This window comes from Oreochromis niloticus, linkage group LG7 (genome assembly GCF_001858045.2).
Source record: "Oreochromis niloticus isolate F11D_XX linkage group LG7, O_niloticus_UMD_NMBU, whole genome shotgun sequence".
NCBI lineage: Eukaryota > Metazoa > Chordata > Actinopteri > Cichliformes > Cichlidae > Oreochromis > Oreochromis niloticus.
The window spans coordinates 57,604,636-57,626,630 of NC_031972.2; the positions used below are offsets into that span (position 1 = coordinate 57,604,636).

At 40.6% G+C, this 21,995-nt stretch overlaps 1 protein-coding gene across 4 annotated transcripts; it reads left to right on the top strand.

The window, feature by feature from the left end:
- The first annotated feature begins 1,309 nt into the window (after positions 1–1,309).
- Positions 1,310–21,632, top strand: man2a2 (mannosidase, alpha, class 2A, member 2). 4 transcript variants are annotated; one of them, XM_005470967.4, is made up of 23 exons: positions 1,310–1,382; positions 2,628–3,613; positions 4,001–4,258; positions 4,370–4,514; positions 6,813–6,984; positions 7,198–7,325; positions 7,684–7,857; positions 8,284–8,470; positions 10,739–10,916; positions 11,244–11,446; positions 11,861–12,043; positions 12,195–12,309; positions 12,408–12,478; positions 12,616–12,781; positions 13,785–14,021; positions 14,254–14,376; positions 15,874–15,988; positions 16,258–16,391; positions 16,471–16,612; positions 16,944–17,077; positions 17,866–18,060; positions 18,157–18,270; positions 18,689–21,632. In XM_005470967.4, the coding sequence occupies exons 2-23, from the start codon at positions 3,482–3,484 to the stop codon at positions 18,839–18,841; spliced, it is 3,459 nt and encodes a 1,152-aa protein (XP_005471024.1). In that variant the 5' UTR covers positions 1,310–1,382; positions 2,628–3,481; the 3' UTR covers positions 18,842–21,632. The 4 variants fall into 4 exon arrangements, with proteins under 4 accessions (XP_005471024.1, XP_019217498.1, XP_005471025.1 ...); XM_019361953.2 differs by having other exon boundaries at positions 1,314–1,458; XM_005470968.4 differs by having other exon boundaries at positions 1,337–1,458; positions 3,454–3,613.
- Positions 21,633–21,995: the final 363 nt, after the last annotated feature.

Below are 21,995 nucleotides of genomic sequence, written 5' to 3' on the forward strand. Positions count from 1 at the left end.
AAAACAGACTTAGATAAGCCACCAAAAAACAACAGTGTAGCTCATCATCAATGCACCATTATGTTTTCCACATAGGGCTTTGCTGCTGTTGTTTACCTGCACTGTGGTTCTCTGCAGCTGTCACTGTGGTCTAAAACTCTTTGTCTGTTGGAACAGGACTTTGGCAGGGGTTACAACAGTCCCACTGCAGTAGCTTTATAAAAATTTCATGGAGATAAAACTTTACAGCTACCTCAAAAATAACTCTCTATTGCATTTTTTTTAATGCCTGTGTTTCTTATAACAAGCACTCAACACTGGAAACAAAATAAGTGAATACTGGACATCTTTAATCCACTATCTATGTGGGTTAATTTGCTTTTAGTCAACCTTTAATTATTAGTGTCTGATTTATATGCTTAAAAGGTTCTACTGCCATAATCCACTGAGACACTGTAGGTGAGAAATGGACAGCTACTTTCCTCCATTTTTCAGTCTCACACATGCATTAGTAGAAAAGGTCTTTCAAAAGGTATTAATAAATTTCAGAATTGAATTTGTTTAGAGCAAAGATGAAGAACTACATTTTTGCTTTTTATAGGAACAGTAATAAATCATTAAATTAAAATCATTAAATCATTACATTAAAATGTAATAACAAACAAGGGTAATATTTTACAGTTCTGTATTATCATAAACACTCTATTCCTGTGCCATTGGCTCAGCATGTATCAGACTTATTAGTCCTTCGACTGTTCACATTCTCTGCCTTCACTGTAAGGTTTAGGTCAATTTTGACCTGGGCTATAAATTCCTTTATAACATATATCTTGTCTTTTTTAAGGCTTTATCTTTCAAGGCACCCTATGTATAACCTCAGTTACTTATGTGCACCATATATGATGACTACTATACTGTTTTTCACTATAACACTATTTGGAGATTACCCCATGATTCTTCAAAAACCTGCAGGTGCCTGTCTGTGCAGGAAGCTATAGGCAAATGTGGTGGGAACACCGCTGTACCGTTAAAATTCAGTTTCAGTATAGTTTGACAGTTTCAAGATTCACTAAAATTAAAATTTTCTTTGATTTCGACCCTCACTGGTGGATCTAATTTCAGTAGATACGGCTAAATAGATAACAGGTCAAATTAGCACAAAGCCTTCAAAAAATTGTACCTGTACAACAGTATAAAATTTAAAAAATATTTTTAATTCATGTGGACAAGGATAAGCGGAAGAGTATGGATAAATAGATGGATTATTTTTTTTTAATAGAAAAAGCTACTTTCTAAATGTTTATTTTACCGAAGATGCTGGTCAGTCAGCAGCACACACCCCCTTTCCTCCCATCAGCCTTTGCAGCAGCTGCTCAGCGGCGCTAGCTGCTAAGCTAGTTCAGGTAATCTGTCAGCCTGCAGCTAAATCCACGTACACTGCTGGGCTTTACACTCTTCCGGAATACTCTCCTTTCATGGGTAACGTCAGATTTTATCATTATGAGACAAGGTGCCAAGGTCGTACGCAAACGGTAGTCGAGGTTTAGGACAAAAGTAAGCGGTTAGCAGGGAAATATCAGCCACGTATTGTCTTAATGTTATCAGTCAATACTTGCTATCGCCCGTAATCACCGACATAAATGTTCAGCGGAACAAAACGACAGATGTGACAGCTGTTTATCCAAATTTATCAGTACCTTCCTTTGCAGTTCTCATACTAACGTTGTCCGACTCTTGAATCGAGTTCGCAGAGCTGCCAATAGACGTAACTTGATGGTACATTTGACAGCTAGCGCTAGCTTTTTTTATTCGTAATTTGTAACGTTAGGCAGTAAGTATGATAATTAAAGTTTGACAGTCTCCGTTAATATGGCTAAAACCTTAAAGACCTGTTTGCAATAATCTGCTGTTGTGTGTCTGAGCTTGTGGGAAATAATGTCCGTTTGCAAATATTTCAGTGCGCTTAAGTTTAAAGCAACCAAGTGTCTTTTGGCTAGCTGCCCGGGGATAGCAAAAGTCTTTGAAGTTAAACCTTATCACACGCGTCAACCCTCAGTCAGTAACACGAAACGTGCAATTTAGGGAGGATTTGATAATTTACATGTACATACACGCATAGACTGTGATGGCTTCTCTAGAAGCTAACTCTTTATATGCCATCATCTGAACAGCCTTAGGATCAGCTCTGCATTTACACATTGTCACATGAACGAGGGACTGTGGTAAGGTCCGTCGGGCATCCCAATAAATAAACCCTTTCATGTGGGATGTACTCTGGCCCAGATAGTCTAAGGAAGAATCTTCTTTCTTGTTTTTCAGTCAGTCTTAGCAAATAAAAGTGCCAGGTCATTATCCAAAGTCCTTGCGCTAATTCTAAAATAGTCCCAGCGTGCAAAGGGACCGGATTATGATCGTGGATTTGCACAGAGGAAAGCAACACCCATTACCGCTGTAAGGAAACCTGGGGCTTTCCATTTGGATGGATTTTCTCTCCCTTTGTCAGCTTTACTTGTCAGATCCAGAAAGAAATATCTTCTAACAAAGACCTCTTTACTAGTGCTTCTTTTGCTCAGTGACACCCTGTCTCTTAAAAAGTTTGGCTAAATGTCTATTTTATAAGTTTTATTAATCTAAAATTTCCCTAACAGCTGAAGAAGACCCTCTAATGTGATTTCAACTTGGCGCTTGTGATCAAGGACAGACTTGCTGTCCATGCTGCCACAGTGGATATGCAGTGACTCTGCTGCTGAGAGAGGAATGACATTTGTCTCATTGTAATTCCTGGAGCTGCTTTGGGAACAGTTTGGGCTTGATTAAAAACAAAAACAAAAACAAAAAAACCCCAGAAAAAAACAAAGTTGCTGCTCAGAGCCAAGTTGGTCTTTTTTTCCACAGCCTGCTCTTTTACACTTTCACTGCCTAGTGTGCAAACTGTTATGACCCTTGGGGCCAACTGAGAAAAAGGGGACTCTAACTGTAGTGGATTAGACTCTGCCGTGGAAAAGGGACTGGACCAAGAGAGCAGGCCCACAGCAACACGCATCATGCTGTGGGTACACTAGGTTCCCTGTCTGAGCCGCTTCTGCGTATCACTTTTTTTTTCTCTTTTCCTGCAATCTCATTGATTTGGATGGTTGAGCACAAGGGCCACTTTGAAGGAGACCACCGGTGGCTGTGGTTTGGCCAGAGCTGTCAGACTTCTTGCCAGCTATTACTAATTTAGTACCCTTGTCCACTGCTACTGCTGCTGTAACCTCTTCACTGTGGTCTCCAGCATGGTGAGTGGAGGCTGGAGGCATCACAGGAGTGGAACTGAACCATTAATACTGGTCTAGGTGGTTATTTTCCACCTTTTTTTTTTCTTCCTTATCTTTTCTATTGTAAATGATTGCATTCCAATTTTCTGGACCTTTTCCTCTGTACTGAAAAAAACTAAACTTCAGTCAAGGTAATTTTTTTTTTTAAAATTGAAAGCCTGGAAAGAATATCGCTTCAGAGGAGGATGAAGCTGAGGAAACAGGTGACGGTGTGTGGAGGGGCCATATTCTGTGTGGCTGTGTTCTCACTTTATCTGATGTTGGATCGCGTCCAACATGACCCTGCACGGCGACAGAGCGGCGGGAACTTTCCACGGGTAAGAGTAATTACCCTTTCTGCAGCTTTTAATATAGCACATTTGTCCTGATTTTATTTTACTGTTTTTTTCCAGTGATGTACTACCAGGCTTAAGTCATGATAAGAAACATTCCTGCTTTTAAAGCCTGACTGCTAATTAGTCTGAATATATGTTTCACCCTGTTTTCTTTTTTTTATTTACCTATAAATGGACACCTCCAATCATGCATTTGTTATACTGTAGTTATTTACTGATTTATATATTTTAAATGTCCTACACTCCTTTGTTGCCTTTCCTAAATTATCTGCTTTTTAATCTTAAAGCCATAACTTGACTACACTAACAGAGCAGAAGAATGTTAGTTTGATCTCTTGTGTTAATCCATATTTTTGTGTCTGTTTTTAGAGCCAAATTTCAGTCCTGCAGAACAGGATTGAGCAGCTGGAGCAGCTCCTGGAGGAAAACCATCAAATCATCAGCCACATAAAGGATTCTGTGATGGAGCTCACAGACACAGGAGCTGTCTCTCCCAGTGGCCACCTGCCATTCAGAAGTGCCAACGGTTCCTGGGTCCTACCCTTCGATGGTCGTCCCACTTTCCTTGCTGTTAAGCCGCAGGATTGTCAGTTTGCTGTAGGCAATAGAGATCAACCAGACGTCCAGGTTGGCCAGGCCTTTTGTGTTGTTGTAGCTACTGTAAAAAAAACAAAAAAAATAAAAACTCGACGAATATTTTCGGGGTCTTACCAGTGAGCGATAATTGTTTTATTTTAGATGCTGGATGTGTACTCCCTCCTCAAATTTGACAACCCTGATGGTGGTGTGTGGAAGCAGGGCTTTGACATCACTTATGAACCTAATGAGTGGGATAACGAACCACTGCAAGTATTTGTGGTCCCTCACTCACACAACGATCCAGGTGAGTTACGTAAACTTTGCTGAACATGACCGAGCGCTTCTTTAAAAGTTGGTTGCATCAGATTGCTTTTTGTGAGACAGTCTAAAAGACGTCTGAGCAGTTTGTTTCAATAGTTTAGTACTTTAGGACTTAACTGAGTGGGAGGCTAGTTTGTAGGGATGCAAAATTCATTCAATATTGGATTCATTTGTTCTCATTATTATTAGCATAATGCTGACATGATTGACGGCTTAGCAACAAACAATGGAATTAGGAAGATATTGGCAATGGAAAACCGGAACAATTTATAGATGGGATTGGCTGAGATTATATTTTAGACTGACATTTCCATTAAGTTTGTTTACCCGCCTGTGCCACATGCTTGATAACTTGACAGTTATTGATATGTTGACAGGCCGGAAAGACCTGCAAATTTTGTCCATCAGCAGTGGGAATAGGTTTCATTCTGAATTGCATTATTTATATTTGCTGAAAAGTTCTAAGCATTTGTTGTATGCAACTAGACTGGTGATTTAGTAACTGAAATAATCTCAGCTCTTAACGAAGAGACATGAAAGCAGATCTTATCTGAATTCTCTTAAAGCAGAGAACTGATATTAAGAGTGTAAAATGGAGTTTGTGAAGGTTTTGATGACTGATTGCCAAATTAGAGAGCGAGTAAAAGGCACATATCGAACCGCTTAAGCTGTTTAAGCTTCACAAATGAACTTTGGACAGTTTTGTAAGAGTCAGGTTGGGATTTTTTCTACAGTTATCCTTTTTCACATGGAGCACACAGCAAGGAGTAGACTTCAAACGCATTTGCACAACGGGGAATATTGTGCTTCACTTGGTGAGGGAGATTCCTGTAGTGAGAATGCAGGAGGCAGCACATGATTTTCTTGGAAGTTGTCACTTTGTGCTAGGTTAAAGCTTTTTTTTAAATTATTACGGAGGTGTTCTTTTTGAAACCAGGAATATATAAAAAGAAGGTTTAGTCTGCTGTGATGACTAGGATGGAAAAGTTGAATCTGAAGGGAGTCATGGTATGAAATGAGCCGTGGATTAATTAAATTAAAAGTAGTGGAGAAAGTAGGAAGGAAGGCAGTGCACTCTTTTGTTGCGCTCGAGGTCAACCAGCGGATAGGGTCCTACACTTTGAAAAATCCAGAGTTTAAGGTAATAATGTGAACAAAAGAATACAACAGTGTTCGTTTGCTTTCCACAACACTAAACGTGTTTATTCTTCAACACTTTGTCTATTGCTGATTTATGGAAATTAATGCATACTGAATAGAATAGTACCTAATTTGCAAAATGACATTTTAGAAAAGTTGTAATACAACAAAATAACTGCCCTAATGTCAGTAGATAAATGGAAATTTTATAGTGATATCTGCTATTTGAAATACTAGTTCCCAGTAAATGTTTGAAATTTTACAGTGTGTAGCTTTAAAGGTCATTGCTTTGGTCATACTCCACTTCAGTAGCCCTTACATATGCCAGACTTTACAGTTTTATTCCTCTCCATATTTTAAAGGTTCATATGTCATCCAGGGTCTTTGTCAGAGAACATTTCCTCTCTAAAATATTTTGTTTGTGTCACAAAATTGACAGTGCTTTTTTTTTCTCCAGTACTTTCTGATTTATGATCTTAATTTCAGATCACCTCCTTTAAAAAAGCCTTTTAAGTGTAAAAGACCTTTAGATTCTAATATGTGATCAAAAATAATTACACAAAGTATTGAAGCTGACTGTTTCCAATATTTACATTTCACTTCTCTTCTGTATGCAAATTGGCACGTAGCTTGATAGGTATCGCATAGTTAAACATAGAAATTTCAGAAAACCTTTCATGCAAAAAAATAATTGTCTTAATGTAAGCAATCAACTAGGGATGTTTCTCTTAACCTCTAATGTATTTCTTCTGATTCTGCATATTTCCCAAATGATGTGGAACTTTAGTCGCTATAAAACATATTAGATTACTAAAATAGATATCCTAGAGGAGCTTTGTGGGCTGCTGTATACTATTGCACATTTAAAATGCAAAGAGGGTGCTTTTTAGTCACTTTTCTTAGAAACCACTTTACAAAAAAGGTTGTAGAGTGGAACAGCTCTAGTTGAATAAAACATAAGTTTTATTTTTGATCCATGACACCCCAACACTGAGTCCCTTTGCGTGCGCTTTCTTCACGGCTTTGTATCAGCTCTGTTTGGATAAGCGCGGGTGGGAGTGAATTATTTCACAGTGTAATTTGTATGAATGTTTGCCAGTGGCTGTGCAGATTGTTCAGATTTGTCCTCTTGTGTTGTTAGGTTGGGTCAAGACTTTTGACAAGTATTTCACAGACCAGACGCAACATATTTTAAACAACATGGTGGTGAAGCTGGCTGAGGATCCTCGCAGGAAGTTCATCTGGTCTGAGATTTCATTCTTCTCCAAGTGGTGGGAGACTGCAGATGTACACAAACAGGAGGCAATGCGCAAGTTAGTCATAGCTTTGTGAAGCACACAGCTTTGCCTTTTATTTTTACTCAAAAACAGAGAATTCAGTGAGATTTCTTTGATCTAGACTGGCCCTAAGTACAATATGTTAGACTGTGAAATCTTAAAAATAGCTTATTATCTCCTTAATGTGACTCTCCTTCTTTAGGGCTGGATTATCCTCACCTTGCTGTCTTAATCCTTTCTTTTTAACAGACTGATCCTCGGAGGACAGCTAGAGATTGTGACAGGAGGCTGGGTGATGACGGATGAAGCCAATGCTCACTACTTTGCCATGATAGACCAGCTCATTGAAGGGCATCAGTGGCTGGAGAGTAATCTAGGTAAACAATCCTCCAAGACATATTATCATTATTATTATTATTGTTCAGCGAATATCATTTATATTCAGACTAATGTTGAGGTAAAGTTCAAAAAGTGTCATACTGTCTCTGAAATGTAAGGGCTTTTGCCTTCATTCTAGTAAAAATTTAAAATTATATCACTCCTCACACTGCTTAGTATTGAAATCCTAGCTCATCATCCTACATGCAGCAGATGTAGCCTCTCACTCAGTGGGTGCTCAGATGCTTTGTGCTACTTTCACTGCATCCCACTGAGAAGAGTGATTTCCTAAAAGATGTATTCCTCTTTTATCCAAGCATAAACCTGAAATACTTTGCTTCTTGCTTGCTATCATAGGTATAACTCCTCGCAGCGGGTGGGCTGTAGACCCGTTTGGTCACAGTGCTACTATGCCCTATCTACTGAAGAGGGCCAACCTGACCAGCATGCTCATCCAGAGGATCCACTACTCCATTAAAAAACATTTTGCCTCCACCCGAAATCTGGAGTTTATGTGGAGGCAGGCCTGGGGTGAGTGGACCATAACAGCTGATGTCATCTGATTCATGTGCTTATCTTTGTTAAGCTCATTGCCGAATGAGTCATGGCACTCGCTATGGCATTTGAAAGAGGAATTTTTGGAAGGACAAACAGTAGAAAATGGCCTCAGAAGAGCTGCTGTCATTATTTTTTCTGATTAAACTGGATGTCTGCCAAAGATTTACTGTTCATTAGATTTTAATTTGAAAAATTGGATATGCCAGATAATATCAATATGTTACTGTCACTATTTAGGGAGATTTGCTCTGTAATTAAATACTGTCCAGTGTTTAACCAGTGCTAAGTTTTGAAAATTAAACTGGTAGTAGTTCTACAAGCTCTCAGAGCAAAATGTGCTCTTTCTGTCAGTGTTTCTCATGCTAGTGCTTTGTTGTCTTTACTTTGCCACCCTAACAGACATGGGGTCAAACACAGACATGTTTTGCCACATGATGCCCTTTTATAGCTACGATGTACCTCACACCTGTGGACCTGATCCAAAGATCTGCTGCCAGTTTGACTTCAAGAGGTTACCAGGCGGAAGGATAAACTGTCCCTGGAAAGTGCCACCAAAAACTATTGTGGAAGCCAACGTAGCAGAGAGGTAAGTCTTCACTTTGTGGATCACTTTTGCTCACCGTGGAGCAAAAGATTTTATGCTTAATTTTTTTCTGTGTTCGACCTGTAGACGAGACAAGTGATGTATTAGCAGAATAATCAACAATGAACATAGCTGTTATTTAATGGCTCAGTATACAGATGGACAGAGATTTGCAGAATATATGGGTGGGTCATGACCATATATGGGCAGTAACACGTTACTGTAATCTGATTACTGTTTTCAAGTAATGAGTAAAGTAAGGGATTACTGTTGCAAAAAAGTAATTGGATTACTTTTACTTTCCTGTAAGCACGCTGCATTACTGCATTACTAAACTGTGATTTTTGTTTGTGCGAGTGTCTCATGACAATGACGTTCGAGCGTGTGACGTCCATGGCAGCAACAGTACTGACATTACTTTAAGTTTGAAGTTTTGATAAATGTTAAAACAAATTTCTTCAAGTCAAACACTGTTGAATATAATTTCATTTTTGCTTGATGCACTGTGCATCAAGTTAAAAGATTAAAACTAATAAAACAATTTTTAAATAGACTTTTTCCATTTGATTCAATTTTATATGATGGATTATGCAGAAAAAATAGAATTGGGCTGAATGGTCTATTGCTTTATTACATATTCAGGTAACTAATAAGTAACTAATTAGAAATAATCAGTAATTAGTAACTGATTACTGTTTTCAAGTAACTTGACCAAGACTGGTCATGACAGCTGTAAAATACAGCTCTAACATACTCTGCTCAGTATTTTGTTCTGACCTTCACAGAAAAAAAATTGGAGTAGACTAAAATGCTTGGTTTTTGCATGTTATGCAAAAAACAGTATAATATGTAACTTTTGACATTGTGCTGCTTTTTAGCCCAGCAACACACAGCCCAGGTTGTTTCGCTGTTGTTGCAACTGTATTTTCTTTAATGGTCCCTTTAAAAATAAACTCAGCTTGAAGTTCTGCCAGTAACAATAGTCAGAGAGGGTGGATGAACAGAGGGAACCAGACATGGGGCCAGATTTACTAAGCTGTACAAAAAGCGCAGAGTACAGTGAAAAGTTTTAAACTTTAAAAACGAGTCATTTCATTTGATGCGCCACACAACAAAAGTCCAGTTTAAAAAATGTTTTTAATTTTAAAACCTCTAGATTAACATGTTAAAACAGACTTAATTCCTTTTAATTATTGTGGTTTAGTAAAGATAGAAATTGATAAATATTCATTTGTAGCACATTTGTAAATGATTGAAACTGGGTTTACAACTCATTCAATCACAATCCACACAGCATTATCACAACAGGTTAAAGATAGAAATCCAATGGGGCAGATTTCACTGGCTGACTGGCCCTGGTCACAGCTGGGCTCCTCAATCTGCGTCTTTGGCTGGCGTTTATCGTGCTGTGTCACATATGTTTCTCTCAGGGAACAGCTGGGCAGTTCAGACCAAGGAATGACAGCGGAATGAGAGTTCATATGTTATGACACATTAGGGCAAAATCTTAGGTCAGATATTGAGTTGGACCAGGTGTGGCCTTGGAAGTGCTGATAGCTGTTTGCTGGATGAATCCTGATAAGTCAGAAAACAGAGTCATCCAGAGATAAAAAAGAAAAAAGAAAAAAACAACCCCAAAACATTTTTTGTACACACACTGTATTAACTATATAAATCTAAAAACTGACCACCCGAATGTATAGAGGAACATACCATTATTGACTGCCTGAACCTGACTAACTAGGCATAAATGAAATGACTGCAGCTTTCCCATCTCAGTTAAAAGAAGCACTTATTCATTTATTGATTAAAGTTAAAGAAGGGAACGTGACAGCCAGCCAGCTCTTACATTAAATACTAGTACAATTAGAAATAATCATCTTGCCTGAGTTATTTAAATAAGTTCCTCTTCAATTTTTTCAGCCTGACAGGAACAAAAAATCCATATGCAATAAGGCAAAGAGTAAAAATTATTCTCCATGCTGTGTCTGTTGCTCCTTTCGCTCTCCACCTTTAGCAAATCTGGGACATGGAGTACTGATGCTCTTGCAGTAACATTAAGCAGCCTTTCAAGGACCTAAAGATTTTTTTCAGAGAGGTGTTTCTGTGGAGAATACCTCCAGGGGTAATTTGATCATCTTTCCTCTACCCTCTTTCCTCTTTCCAAGGTCATAGTGATTTCCTAGAAAACTGTCTTATGCAAAGCATAGCAGCTTGGATGCCAAGAAATATGTCCTAAGTGTCCCCTCTGCCTCCTTTTTTCTCAATCAGGGCACAGCTGCTCCTGGATCAGTACCGTAAAAAATCGAAACTGTACCGCAGTAAGGTGCTCCTTGTTCCTCTGGGGGATGACTTCCGCTACGATAAAGCCCTTGAGTGGGATCAGCAGTATATCAACTACCAGAAGCTGTTTGACTACATGAATTCTCACCCTGAGATGCATGTACAAGTGAGAAATTTATTTGTCAACTGTCACAAATCTTATAGCGAAATGTTTTTTTTTCCTTCCCTCCTGTGTTTCATCTTCTCCTTCCATCTCAGTGTGTGGTGTACCAAGTAGTTCAGCATTCAACCTTTCTCATGGTAATGAATCATGCAGTGGTATTTTAACTTGCTGACAGAACAAAGAATCTGTCACGACTTGATGTCTGGTGCAGAAGATGTCATGTAAGATGAAAGGCACATGCCTAATGATGAAAGGCTTTTTATTTCTTGTGTTCAGATGTGTTTGAAAGCAGCCATTTTTTTTTAAAGTACATGTCAATCGGCTCCTCAGGCACAATTTGGGACTCTCACCGACTACTTCAACGCCGTATACAAAACAAACGGCGTGGCCCAGGGATCCAGGCCGGCAGGCTACCCGGTGCTCAGTGGAGATTTCTTTGCCTACGCAGACCGTGAAGACCACTACTGGACTGGCTATTTTACCTCCCGACCCTTTTACAAGAGTATGGACCGCATCATAGAGTCCCATCTCAGGTAAGGCAGACTTAATCACTAATATTGCTGACTTCAGATTTGGGGATGTGTTGGTTATGCTCTACTTGTTGTGTGGACAAATTCGGGAAAGGACTATTTTGCATTGCAAACAAAATTAAGGTGTGGCATGCAGTGTTGAGGGTCTTCAACTTCTGCTATATAAATTAACCTGCAGAGCACCTATTTGTCTCTGCAGAACAAAATGCAGTATAAAATCCTTTCGCTCTCCAACCAATCACTGTCCCTATTCACTAAACCAGCAAAAACCAAAAGTCCAAGTGGAAATTTTTGTGATGAATCAGTAGAGGTCTTATAGTCTGGCCACTGCTGTAGTCAAATAATGTGAACGCACCTTTAGCTGACTAAAGGTACTTTAAGGGTCTCCCTCGTGATAACTATGTCACTGTCCTTCAGGGGGGCAGAGATCCTCTACAGCCTGGCAGTCGCAAATGCTAGGCATGCGGGCATGGAAGGGCGTTACCCGGTTTCGGATTATTCCCTGCTAGTGGATGCCAGGCGCTCGGTCGGCCTCTTCCAGCATCACGACGCCATAACTGGCACAGCAAAAGAAAATGTTGTCATCGACTACGGCACCAAGTAAGAAACGAAGGGAATTGGGACGATTACCATCTCGCTTTTAATCTTAAGTCTCTTGTGACTGGCCTGTTCGATACAAATGTGTTGCAGATAATAAGTTGTCTCCTTTAAGTGCAGCACTTAGCCATTCATTCTGTCTCATCCTACCTAGATTACTGCGGTCACTTATTGGTCTGAAGAGAGTGATCATTAATGCTGCTCATTTCCTGGTGATGAAGAACAAAGAGTTTTATCGCTTTTACCAGACGGAGCCTTTTCTGGAGACGGTAATGGCAAACTTCATCTACAAAAAACAAACAGACCTGCGTATTTGTTTGTTCTTGAATATTCACTGTGCTTCCTGTGTCATATTTTCCTTCTACAGGATGACAGGCGTGCTACTCAAGACTCTATGCCTCAGCGCACTTTAATCGAGCTGGACCCTGCAGGACCAAGGTATTATCTGCATCATCTTGCATCTTTCATCCCGCCCCCCCGCCTCCTCTTTCACCTACTCCTACACCTACTCCTACACCATCCTGTGCTCATAATTGCTTTTTCTTTTTTTTTCTTTTTTTTTTCCTCCCCATCAGGTACCTGGTTATGTTCAACCCAGTTGAGCGAGAGAGGCTATGCGCGGTGACCGTGTTGGTTAACACAGTCAGGGTTCGGGTGCTTACTGAGGATGGACAGACGCTTCCGGTACAGCTGAGTGCTCAGTGGAGCTCTGCGAGTCAGATGAGTGCAGAGGTGTTTGAGGTACGGCACTGACTTCATTAGGATGCTGGTTTCTGCATAGTGATATTGGCATATCAATAGCACAGCAGTACACAGTGAATCTGTTGAGCCACAGAACAAACACAATAAGAAGTCATTATGCTCAACTGAAAAGAGAATAGCTATAAAGACATTGAAAAGCTGCCAAGTTAAATCAGATTACTATCTGATAACGTACAGGAGGGGGACATTTGTGCATTTAAAGTGGGAATATGTTCCTTTATGTGAGTATAAGTCTTACACAATAGATTTTACAGTGTTAGACAAGTTTAATTCTCTGCATGTGATTACGGTAACTTGGCCAGCGGATGAAACTCCACAAGATATAATATGCATACATGAGCAAAAACAAAAGGCAAATTTTAAATGCCACGTTTCTGCACACGCCGTCGTCTTTGTGACACAAAATGCTGAGTCATTGAATCGGGGCAGCTGTAGCTCATTTGGTAAACTCATGAGGTTGGTGGTTTGTGCAGCTTTGCTCATTGTGTTTGTGTCTTGAGGAAGATGCTTTAGAGAAAAGCCAAGAGGATGTACTGTATGTAATGTATATGATGTGTGTTTTATAAGCACCTAGTCTTCTAAATAAAAGTTTTCCTTCTTTTTCTCTATTTACCTGCAAGTTGTTACTAGGACAGATGTTCTTTTTCGGCTATTGAAAATTACATAAATAAATAAATAAACTGCCTCAAATCATCTATTAAATCTTAAGTTAATTGAATTTTAATTTGTTTTTTTTCCCAAAAAATGCTTTCCACCAACAGAAGCTAATGAATTTTCATTTTGAGCACTTTAATCAACACAGTCTCTCATAACATTTTAATTATAGCACTATTGCTGGTATGTAAATGCTTTTAAGTTTTAATGAATGCCTTGTGGTCAACGCTTGCATTCCTGTGTCACACAAAGAATGAAGCCAGCATTTTAAAACACAAGCTGTTTGTGTATTATTTAAAATTAAATCTTTTCTCAATCCTTGATCCAGGCGACATTCATGGTTCGTCTGCCGCCTCTCGCTCTGGCTGTTTTCCATCTGTATGACTCTCCAGACTCGCCCATGACACTACGTTCGGACACTCTGCTCAGGCTATCCGGTCGGGGTGTTGCCGCCCGAGCTGTGGACCCGCTTCCTGTCCGCTCTCAGCAAGCCGATTCTCAGACCTTCTACATCAGCAGTCAGTCTCTAACGCTAGGCTTCTCCGGAACCACCGGCCTGCTGGAGGTTTGTATTTCCTCTCCTCTTACTTCTGTTTGACTTTGTATCTGTTAAAGTTTCACTGATCTGTTTCATCTTTGATCTGGTGGAGGAAAAGGCCGTGAGTTTGATTTGTAAACAAATCCTTCCCATTTGATCAAAGTGAACATGCTATGTCTTGTTGTTGCGGAGAGAAGCTTTAATCTCTTCTCTAATTGTTTTTTTTCTCCTTCTGCTCGCGCTCCGTTTTCATCTGCAGAGTATCAAACGCAAGGATGATCCTCAGGAAGTGAAGGTTCAGATGCAGTTCATGGTGTACGGCACTCGTCCCTCTAAAGACAAGAGTGGCGCTTACCTCTTTCTGCCAGATGGAAAAGCAAAGGTATTCACTTGACTCTGTCACATGTTTACTTGTCTCTCTAAAGCCTTTGATCGAGACTCCCCTGTGTATACTGTCACAGTGTCGTCCCAGGGAGCTCGGGGCAGGAATTCAGGCAGACTTAGTTTTTTGCTTGATTTAAAGACAGTGAGAGCTTAGTTGCTGTACTGTATCTGCAACCCCAATTCCAAAACAGAATACAACGATTTGCAAATCTCATAAACCTATAATTTATTCACAGTAGTACATAGAATATATATCACATGTTTAAAGTGAGACATTTTACTATTTCATAAGACATATTGGCCTATTTTAAATTAATTTTGGCAGCTACACACTTCAAAACAGTTGGGCCATGTTTACCATTGTGTAGCTTCCCCTCTATAAATTTCTGGGAACCAAAGGTGACCAGTTTCTGCACATTTGGGAGATAAATGTTGTCCCACTCTTGCTTCTCAACTCTGGGTCGTCTTTATGTTATCTTTTTATTTCATGATGCACCAAAACTTTAAAGGTGGTGAAAGGTTTGGATTTTCAGGTGTGGAGATGTGGACAAGGCTTTTATTTTTATTGCACAAAATGACCAGAGTGCAAACTGCCTCCAGGGCAGAAACAACTGCATAATTCTAACACAACTTCATGTCTTTGCAAGCATCTTCAGAGACAACATGCTAACACAAAGCTATACAAGAGCACAGAGTGATGTTTAAGCTGAGTGAATGCCGACCCCAGCCCAGCAGCCAGAGTGTTAGGGTAGAGTAAAGGGCAGTCAAGTGGGTGCCTCCGTTCCTGTATGCTCATGTTTCTACACCACAAACACTGGCGATCGTTTTACAGCCTCTTTGTGCTGGTTTTCGACTTTGCTTTGTGTTGTCAGCTTTGTCTTCATATGTAAACACTAAAAGAAAGATCTTAAGTGTGTCCTCATCAGGATTAGGGACTGGTGTGTGTGTGTGTGTGTGTGTGTGTGTGTGTGTGTGTGTGTGTGTGTGTGTGTGTGTGTGTGTGCGCGCAACTGTGGTCTGTAGGTTTATGTTGTTAACTGGCAACCGTGACAATGTATTCAAGGTAATTTTATGGAATAACAAGAAAGTAATTTAACAAGTAGTGTAACAAATACCTTCTCTGGAAAGGAATCAAGTAAAGCATGTGATACATTGTTTGAGTAACAACCCAACAAATAAAATAAAATTCAATAAAACTTGAACCTGTATTTGTGGATGGAAAAGTGTTCAGAGAGAGCGATTTCTGGAAGTGTTCCTGAGCTCATACTGAATGACTGAATCGTGCCTGTTTTTAATGCAGTGCTGCTTGAGGGCCTGAAGATCACACAAATCCAGTATTGGTTGGTTTTCTCCCTTGCGCACAGAGATTTCTCTAGATTCTCTGAGTTTTTTGATATTATGTACTATAGATGAGGAAAAGTTCAAAGTCTGCAATTTTACATTGAGGAACATTATTCTGAAATAGCACTGTTTCGTCTTCCTTTTACTCTTTCAGCCTTACCACCAGAAAGAGCCACCTGTGGTGCGAGTTGTTGAGGGGCCTCTTTTCTCTGAGGTGGTGGCACACTACCAGCACTTTCAACAAACCATCCGCATCTACAATGTGCCAGGTAGTAACTACTCAAAACTGCTTGGTGGATTGAGCTCAAATTGGCTTTGCCCAGGCTTTTTATGTTTAAAGACACCAGATGGTAGAATACAACAACAGCCAATATGTTTAACAAAATGACAATTTAGAATTTAATGAGATTTTTTTTTTTGGAGTCCGTTGACTTTCTTTCTTTTTTTTTTTTTTTTTAAAGCGTGAGGAAGCTGATATGATTTAGTCTTGTTTTTAGTGCATATTTCCATCTTCCTCTGACTTGTTTTGCATTTTCAGGGGTGGATGGTTTATCAATAGACATCACCACCATGGTGGATATTAGAGATCAGACCAATAAGGAGCTGGCCATACGACTGGTCACTGACATCCAGAGTGGAGAGGTCTTCTACACAGACCTCAATGGCTTCCAGGTCAGTATCATCATGAGTAAAGGCGAAATAACAACTTGTATTTAGATTTATTTGAAATGTTGCATCTGTTTTCTATTAGATGCAGCCTCGCCGACACTACCTGAAGCTGCCCTTGCAAGCCAACTTCTATCCTATGCCCAGCCAGGCGTACATCCAGGATGGCAACTACCGCCTCACGCTGCACACGGCTCAGGCTCTGGGTGTCAGCAGCCTGGAGAGTGGTTTGTATCCTGTTACTTTTTATTCAATAATGTGCCATTTTTCTTCATTTAATCTTTTAATGGAAGTTATCTTTGAAACGTGTGGTATTTTTCTTTGTTTACTGTGCATTAGGACTCAAGCACTTAGCTCTCCCTCTTCTCCCTTAAGAGGTTCTCAGAGAGTGAAACCGTTTAAATCTGCACGTTTGTGTGCCGAGCTAATCCTTTTATCATCATTAATGTTTCTAAATGACAGATAGCTCAAAGTGTTTGCATCTATTGACTCAAGCCTGAAAGTTCAATACGTGGGCTTTGCATTCAAGCTGTTGTCTCTGGTCCGCTCTCCCTTCAGGCCAGCTCGAAGTGATTATGGACCGACGACTGATGCAGGATGATAATCGTGGGCTGGGTCAGGGCTTGAAAGACAACAAGAAGACGGCCAATCGTTTCCGGCTGCTGCTGGAGAGGAGATCCGCCAGTAACAAGGTCTGTAAGATGACAGCAGCGGTGGTCTTTCCAGCACACCACAGCTGGCTCAAGGAACTGGAAGACTGTGCAAGGTTGTCGGGTGCAGTGTCTGATTTGTTCTTCCGTCTGTGCTATCTGTTAACACCTTTCCTCATATTGTTTTCCAGTACTCATTACCAGCCCATCTGTCTTTTTGCTATCCTCTCCACTCTCTAATTTTGTTTCCCTTCTCTTCTTCTTTTTTTCCCCCCCTCACTCCATTACCTTCAGCACGATGGCTTCTTTGCCAAATTCTCGTCCTTGTTACGTTCTTTTCTCTCTCCATTACTGAGTGACCGAGTTCAAGAGGTAAAGCTGTATCTTTAGTTATGGCTCATAGCTCCAGTTTTTTTTCCCCCCTTCCTTCCACCTCATAGTTGTAGCCAAACCAGTTCATCTTTATGACAGCCCGACTGAAAGAAACAAATGATATCATTTATCAAGTAAATGAATGCACATTGGCAGAGAATGGAAGGCATCGGTTGCAGTTTTATCATCGGGCTCTCCATCTAACCTGTCGATCATACGGGGGCGAAGTGTTGCCAGAGATGATGCACGTGATTTAAATGTTCACATCATAAAGTTGTGATTAGCACCGTGTCTGTCTGGACTAGAATTAGAAATACGCCTCCTGCTCGGACAGAGTAATTAGAGCCCGTCCCTCACGTAGTGGCACAAGAGCATCTCTAGAGGTGACTCAAGATGCTGTAATAGTTCCACGGTCATTTATCACAACTGTTTTGAAATCTGACTTTGCACTCCTGCAGATGACTGACAGTGCAACAACCAGCTTCCCATCTGTACTCAGTCACATGACCAATGCCATGCTGAACCATGAGGTGCTGGCCTTGCCTGTTCTGCCCAAAAGACGCGGCATCCCTCCTCTGCAAACCTTTGCTCCCCTCAAGTCCATCCTCCCCTGCGACCTCCACCTGGTGAACCTCCGCAGCATCCAGAGCCAGGTATAAAGGCACATTTAAAAAAACAAACACGATTTTCACAAAGTGGAAACTTTATTTCATACTTCGATTTGTTTTCGTGTGTTTGCATATGAGCAGCAGGACCCCCAGTCTCCCTCTCCATACACCGCTTTGATTCTTCACCGTCTCGCGCTGGACTGCGGCTTCGAGGCTCAGAACCTCGGATTCAACTGCACCACCACTCAGGGACAGGTCAGGGTTGAAACTCACACGGAGAAAAGGATAAAACTACTCACCATTTTTGCATAATAGGAGGTTTATTTTGTAGCATATTTAAGTTCTGCTGCATTGTTATTTCTGTCATATGTAATTTTTTTTTTATCCTGCCTAATGACATTTAAAAAGAAGTAATTTTGACTCGACTGCCAAAGGATCTGTTGATTAAAGTAGTCCTTGCGACAGAATCCACGTTGATTGTGAGTACACTGACAATGATCAAATAATTTTTTTTATTGGCAGCGCTTTTTACTGCTGATAATTAGTCAATTTTGTTGATGAGCCTCCTGTAGATATGGATTTTTCAGTTCATCTTGTGCTGTGTTGCTTTTGCTTAAAAGAAGTCTCCTGTTGTCTGTATTTTTCTCTGAACCTCCTTTTTCTTCCTGTGCAGCTGAGTGTGTCGGCTCTGTTCAAGAACCTGGACCTACAGCTGCTTCAGCCCATGTCACTAACTTTGATGCACTCCGGCACGCCTCTGGCCAACAACACCACCATTACCCTCGATCCCATGGAGATCTCTGCCTTCAAGCTCAAGCTGCGATAAGAACAGTGCCGATCGAAAGAAACCCTCTAAGACTCCTCGGACCAACAACCAGCTCCCACGCTGAGCATGGGCTGGCAATGGAGGGGTCTGGGTCTCTCTGTTTTTTTGTTTTTTGTTTTTTAAAGTAGAACCAGAAACACTACAGCATGGAGAGGTAGGGTCCACTGTAACAGGACTGACTGCACAGCAGGGGGCAGCCGACAGCCGTTACTGCAGACGACTCAAAGAGCAGCAGAACCTGGGTGAACTTTTAGCTGTTCCAAAATGACAAAGACGGCCAGAATCACTCATCAGATTCAGCCGGGTGTCTGTTCAGTGTCTGTGGTCAAAAAATGAAGGGTTCTCCTTTACAAGGAGTTTCTTTTTCTATCTCTGCTCCATCCTGCACTGAACTACTGAATGTAAATATTCAAAATGACAACAAAAAAAAGAGCCCGGGACGCGTGCCACATCAGAGTGCAATTTGCAAAGCTTTATTTAGAAAATGGGTTCTTAATTTTTTTTCCCCGCACGTATGCAGACAGTGTTTTGATTTTGAACCCTTAGGTTGACTGACATTTTTTTCCCTCCTTGTTGACAGTCTCAGTTGCAGCAAAGAGAATGTGAGGTCTTTTTTTTTTTTCCCTCAACTCACCAGGAGACAGAAGCTGCGAATCCTTACGCTGCCCGATTCCCACTTTGGTCACTATGTGATAACCGTGCGATCATTAATCATACTGGGTGACTGTTTACCTGTCCACTGTTTCCCCTTGTAGATAGGAGACTTTCTTTTTCCTCTTCCTGAGCTTCCTCTTCGCGGATGAAAAATGTGTGGAAAGACTGAATTTCAAGCTCCTGTTGGTCGTTCCTGTGCTCGTACTTCACTGTTGAGAGTTTGGGCTTTATGTACCATACTGTATGCAGTAGAAGATTAGACAAAGACTATACCTCATATATACCATGCAGCAGATATATTGGTACCTGTGTGTCTGTGGAGTATGTTTATGTGAATATATGAAGGTTTTGATTTTTTTCTCTTTTAAATGGGAGCGTTTTCGAGGTGTACACTTTCAGGGACCATCCATAATACTGTTGGTTATCATTAGTTAATGTGGGTGTCTGTCGAGCAGTGCCTCATTTCATTGAAGGAAAATGATTCACATTGTCGGGAAATATCACAAATTGAGTGGTCAGTTCATCCAAATTATAAAAGCAAATACTTTTATTTTTTTATACTTCTAGTGGTGTGCAGACTCTTGAAGGATGTTCTTTTGATTTGCACCTTATATGAAGAAAAAAAATACAACCCCAAACGATCAATCAACTGAGGCTTTGGGGGTTTAATAATATGTGGCCATGCAGGTTGTTTTGAAAAATCTGTTCAGGGCTTCTATGAAGTTACTTTCATTATGGCAAGGCTGTTAAACTATCATCACCATTTCCAGAGCCCAAGGTGACTCAGTTTTATTGCACTTTTTGTTTTGTGTAATGCTCTGTCCGGATTCCCAGAAATATTATGTTCATTAAGACTTCGAACTGTAGCAGATAGTGACATTTTAAAAAGCTAAGTAGAAAAGAATGTTTCTCAATTTTATTTTATTTTGTTTCGTCTAATCATGGATGGCACAGTGGCTATTACGCTCCAAAGTGTCGCTCAGATTTCTGCCACACCACCCCATTACAGCTATTTTAATTTGATTTTTTATTTTTTTCCCCCATTGACTGCTGCTTTAAAATTGCTGCTGCAGTCTTGCCGCAGAAACAAAAGAGGACGGCTGATTTAGAGTATGAATGTAAGACCTCTGCTGCAAAACACTAAAACAAAATTGTGGATCGAGGCTCGGGAACACCCCCGAAAACAAAGGGGGGAAAACATTTGCTTTGTTATGTTATGATTGCTCGGTTTGGTTTCTTTTGGAGCATTATTTCCTAAAAACTTGTTGTCAGTATACTGAGCAGAAAACAGGAAGCCATAAACATGTAGCATATGTTGTATTAAAATGGGTCTGGGAGCAGAATTTCATTGACATTTAAGAAAGAGATCTCCAAAGCTCGACTCTTAATACAAACACTGCCTGCATAGCTACGTACTACTGAAGTCCAGTTATGCTTTTGGTCTAATTAGGGTGAACTGATCCCCCTCCAATCCCAAAAACATCAAGTCTGATTCTTCAGATGAGCTGCACTTCTTTGTATTTGATCTCCACAGTGTTTCTTACCCCAAGGCTGTCTCCAGGCAATCAGCCTTTCCTACCCTTATCTGCTCTTTCACAGCATCCATAGATGATGATGTCATCAGTGTCCAAAGCTTAGGACAGACATCTCGTAGCCCCCCACCTGTGTCTTAGCCTCACCATGTCGCGTCACTTTACCCCGTCTCCATATTCACTTTTCTTTTTTTTTCTTTCACGGGAGGTCTGCTGCTTTTTGCTGCTCTCCTCTGACCTGACGTCTGGCCCGCCACAATTCAATACTTTCTGCTCTGGCTCTCACGGTGAGCGCCGCAGAACCCTTCTCTCCCCTCCAGCTGTGGTTAACATTTCTGTCAGAGCAGATTTCACTTCATCTTGCATCGCACTTTCTCCCCGGTGTCTTATAACCTTGTCATAAACTTCTCCCCTGCTGTTTCGATGTGCGTCTGACTTTCTGTGTAAATGTCTTTTTCTTTTTCTCTCCTCTCTTGTAGCACTGTTTTTGTTTGTTCAGAGGTAATATATGAAAGTCTCTACTTGCATTTGTTATTCACGGGGGATTAACGCTGCAGAAGAACACAAAGAGATGGGACGCGAATAAAGATGAAAACACAAAGTTAGCCTTTTGTAAAGGCCTCTCTTTATCTTCAAATACTTTCACCCCCCCCTCCCGACTGTTTAATTCATTAATTAATATCTGGATAATTAACATGCTGTTCCTAAATAGATTAAGTGATGATCAGCAGGGGGCAACATTGAGTCAGTGTAAATGTCTGTGGATGCTGTCAGTCAGAGAAGTGCAGCGGCATATCAACCCTCTTAGACTGTCCAATGCTTCACTTGTCAGCAGTCGGTCTCCCGCTCGGCATATCTGTCAAGGCGAGCATTAAAGTTCACACTTCAACTCACATGTAGTTAAAAGCAGCAGGAAGTTTTCCCATGTTTACCACTTTGAGGTGAAGGTGTTGATGGAATGGGTGACA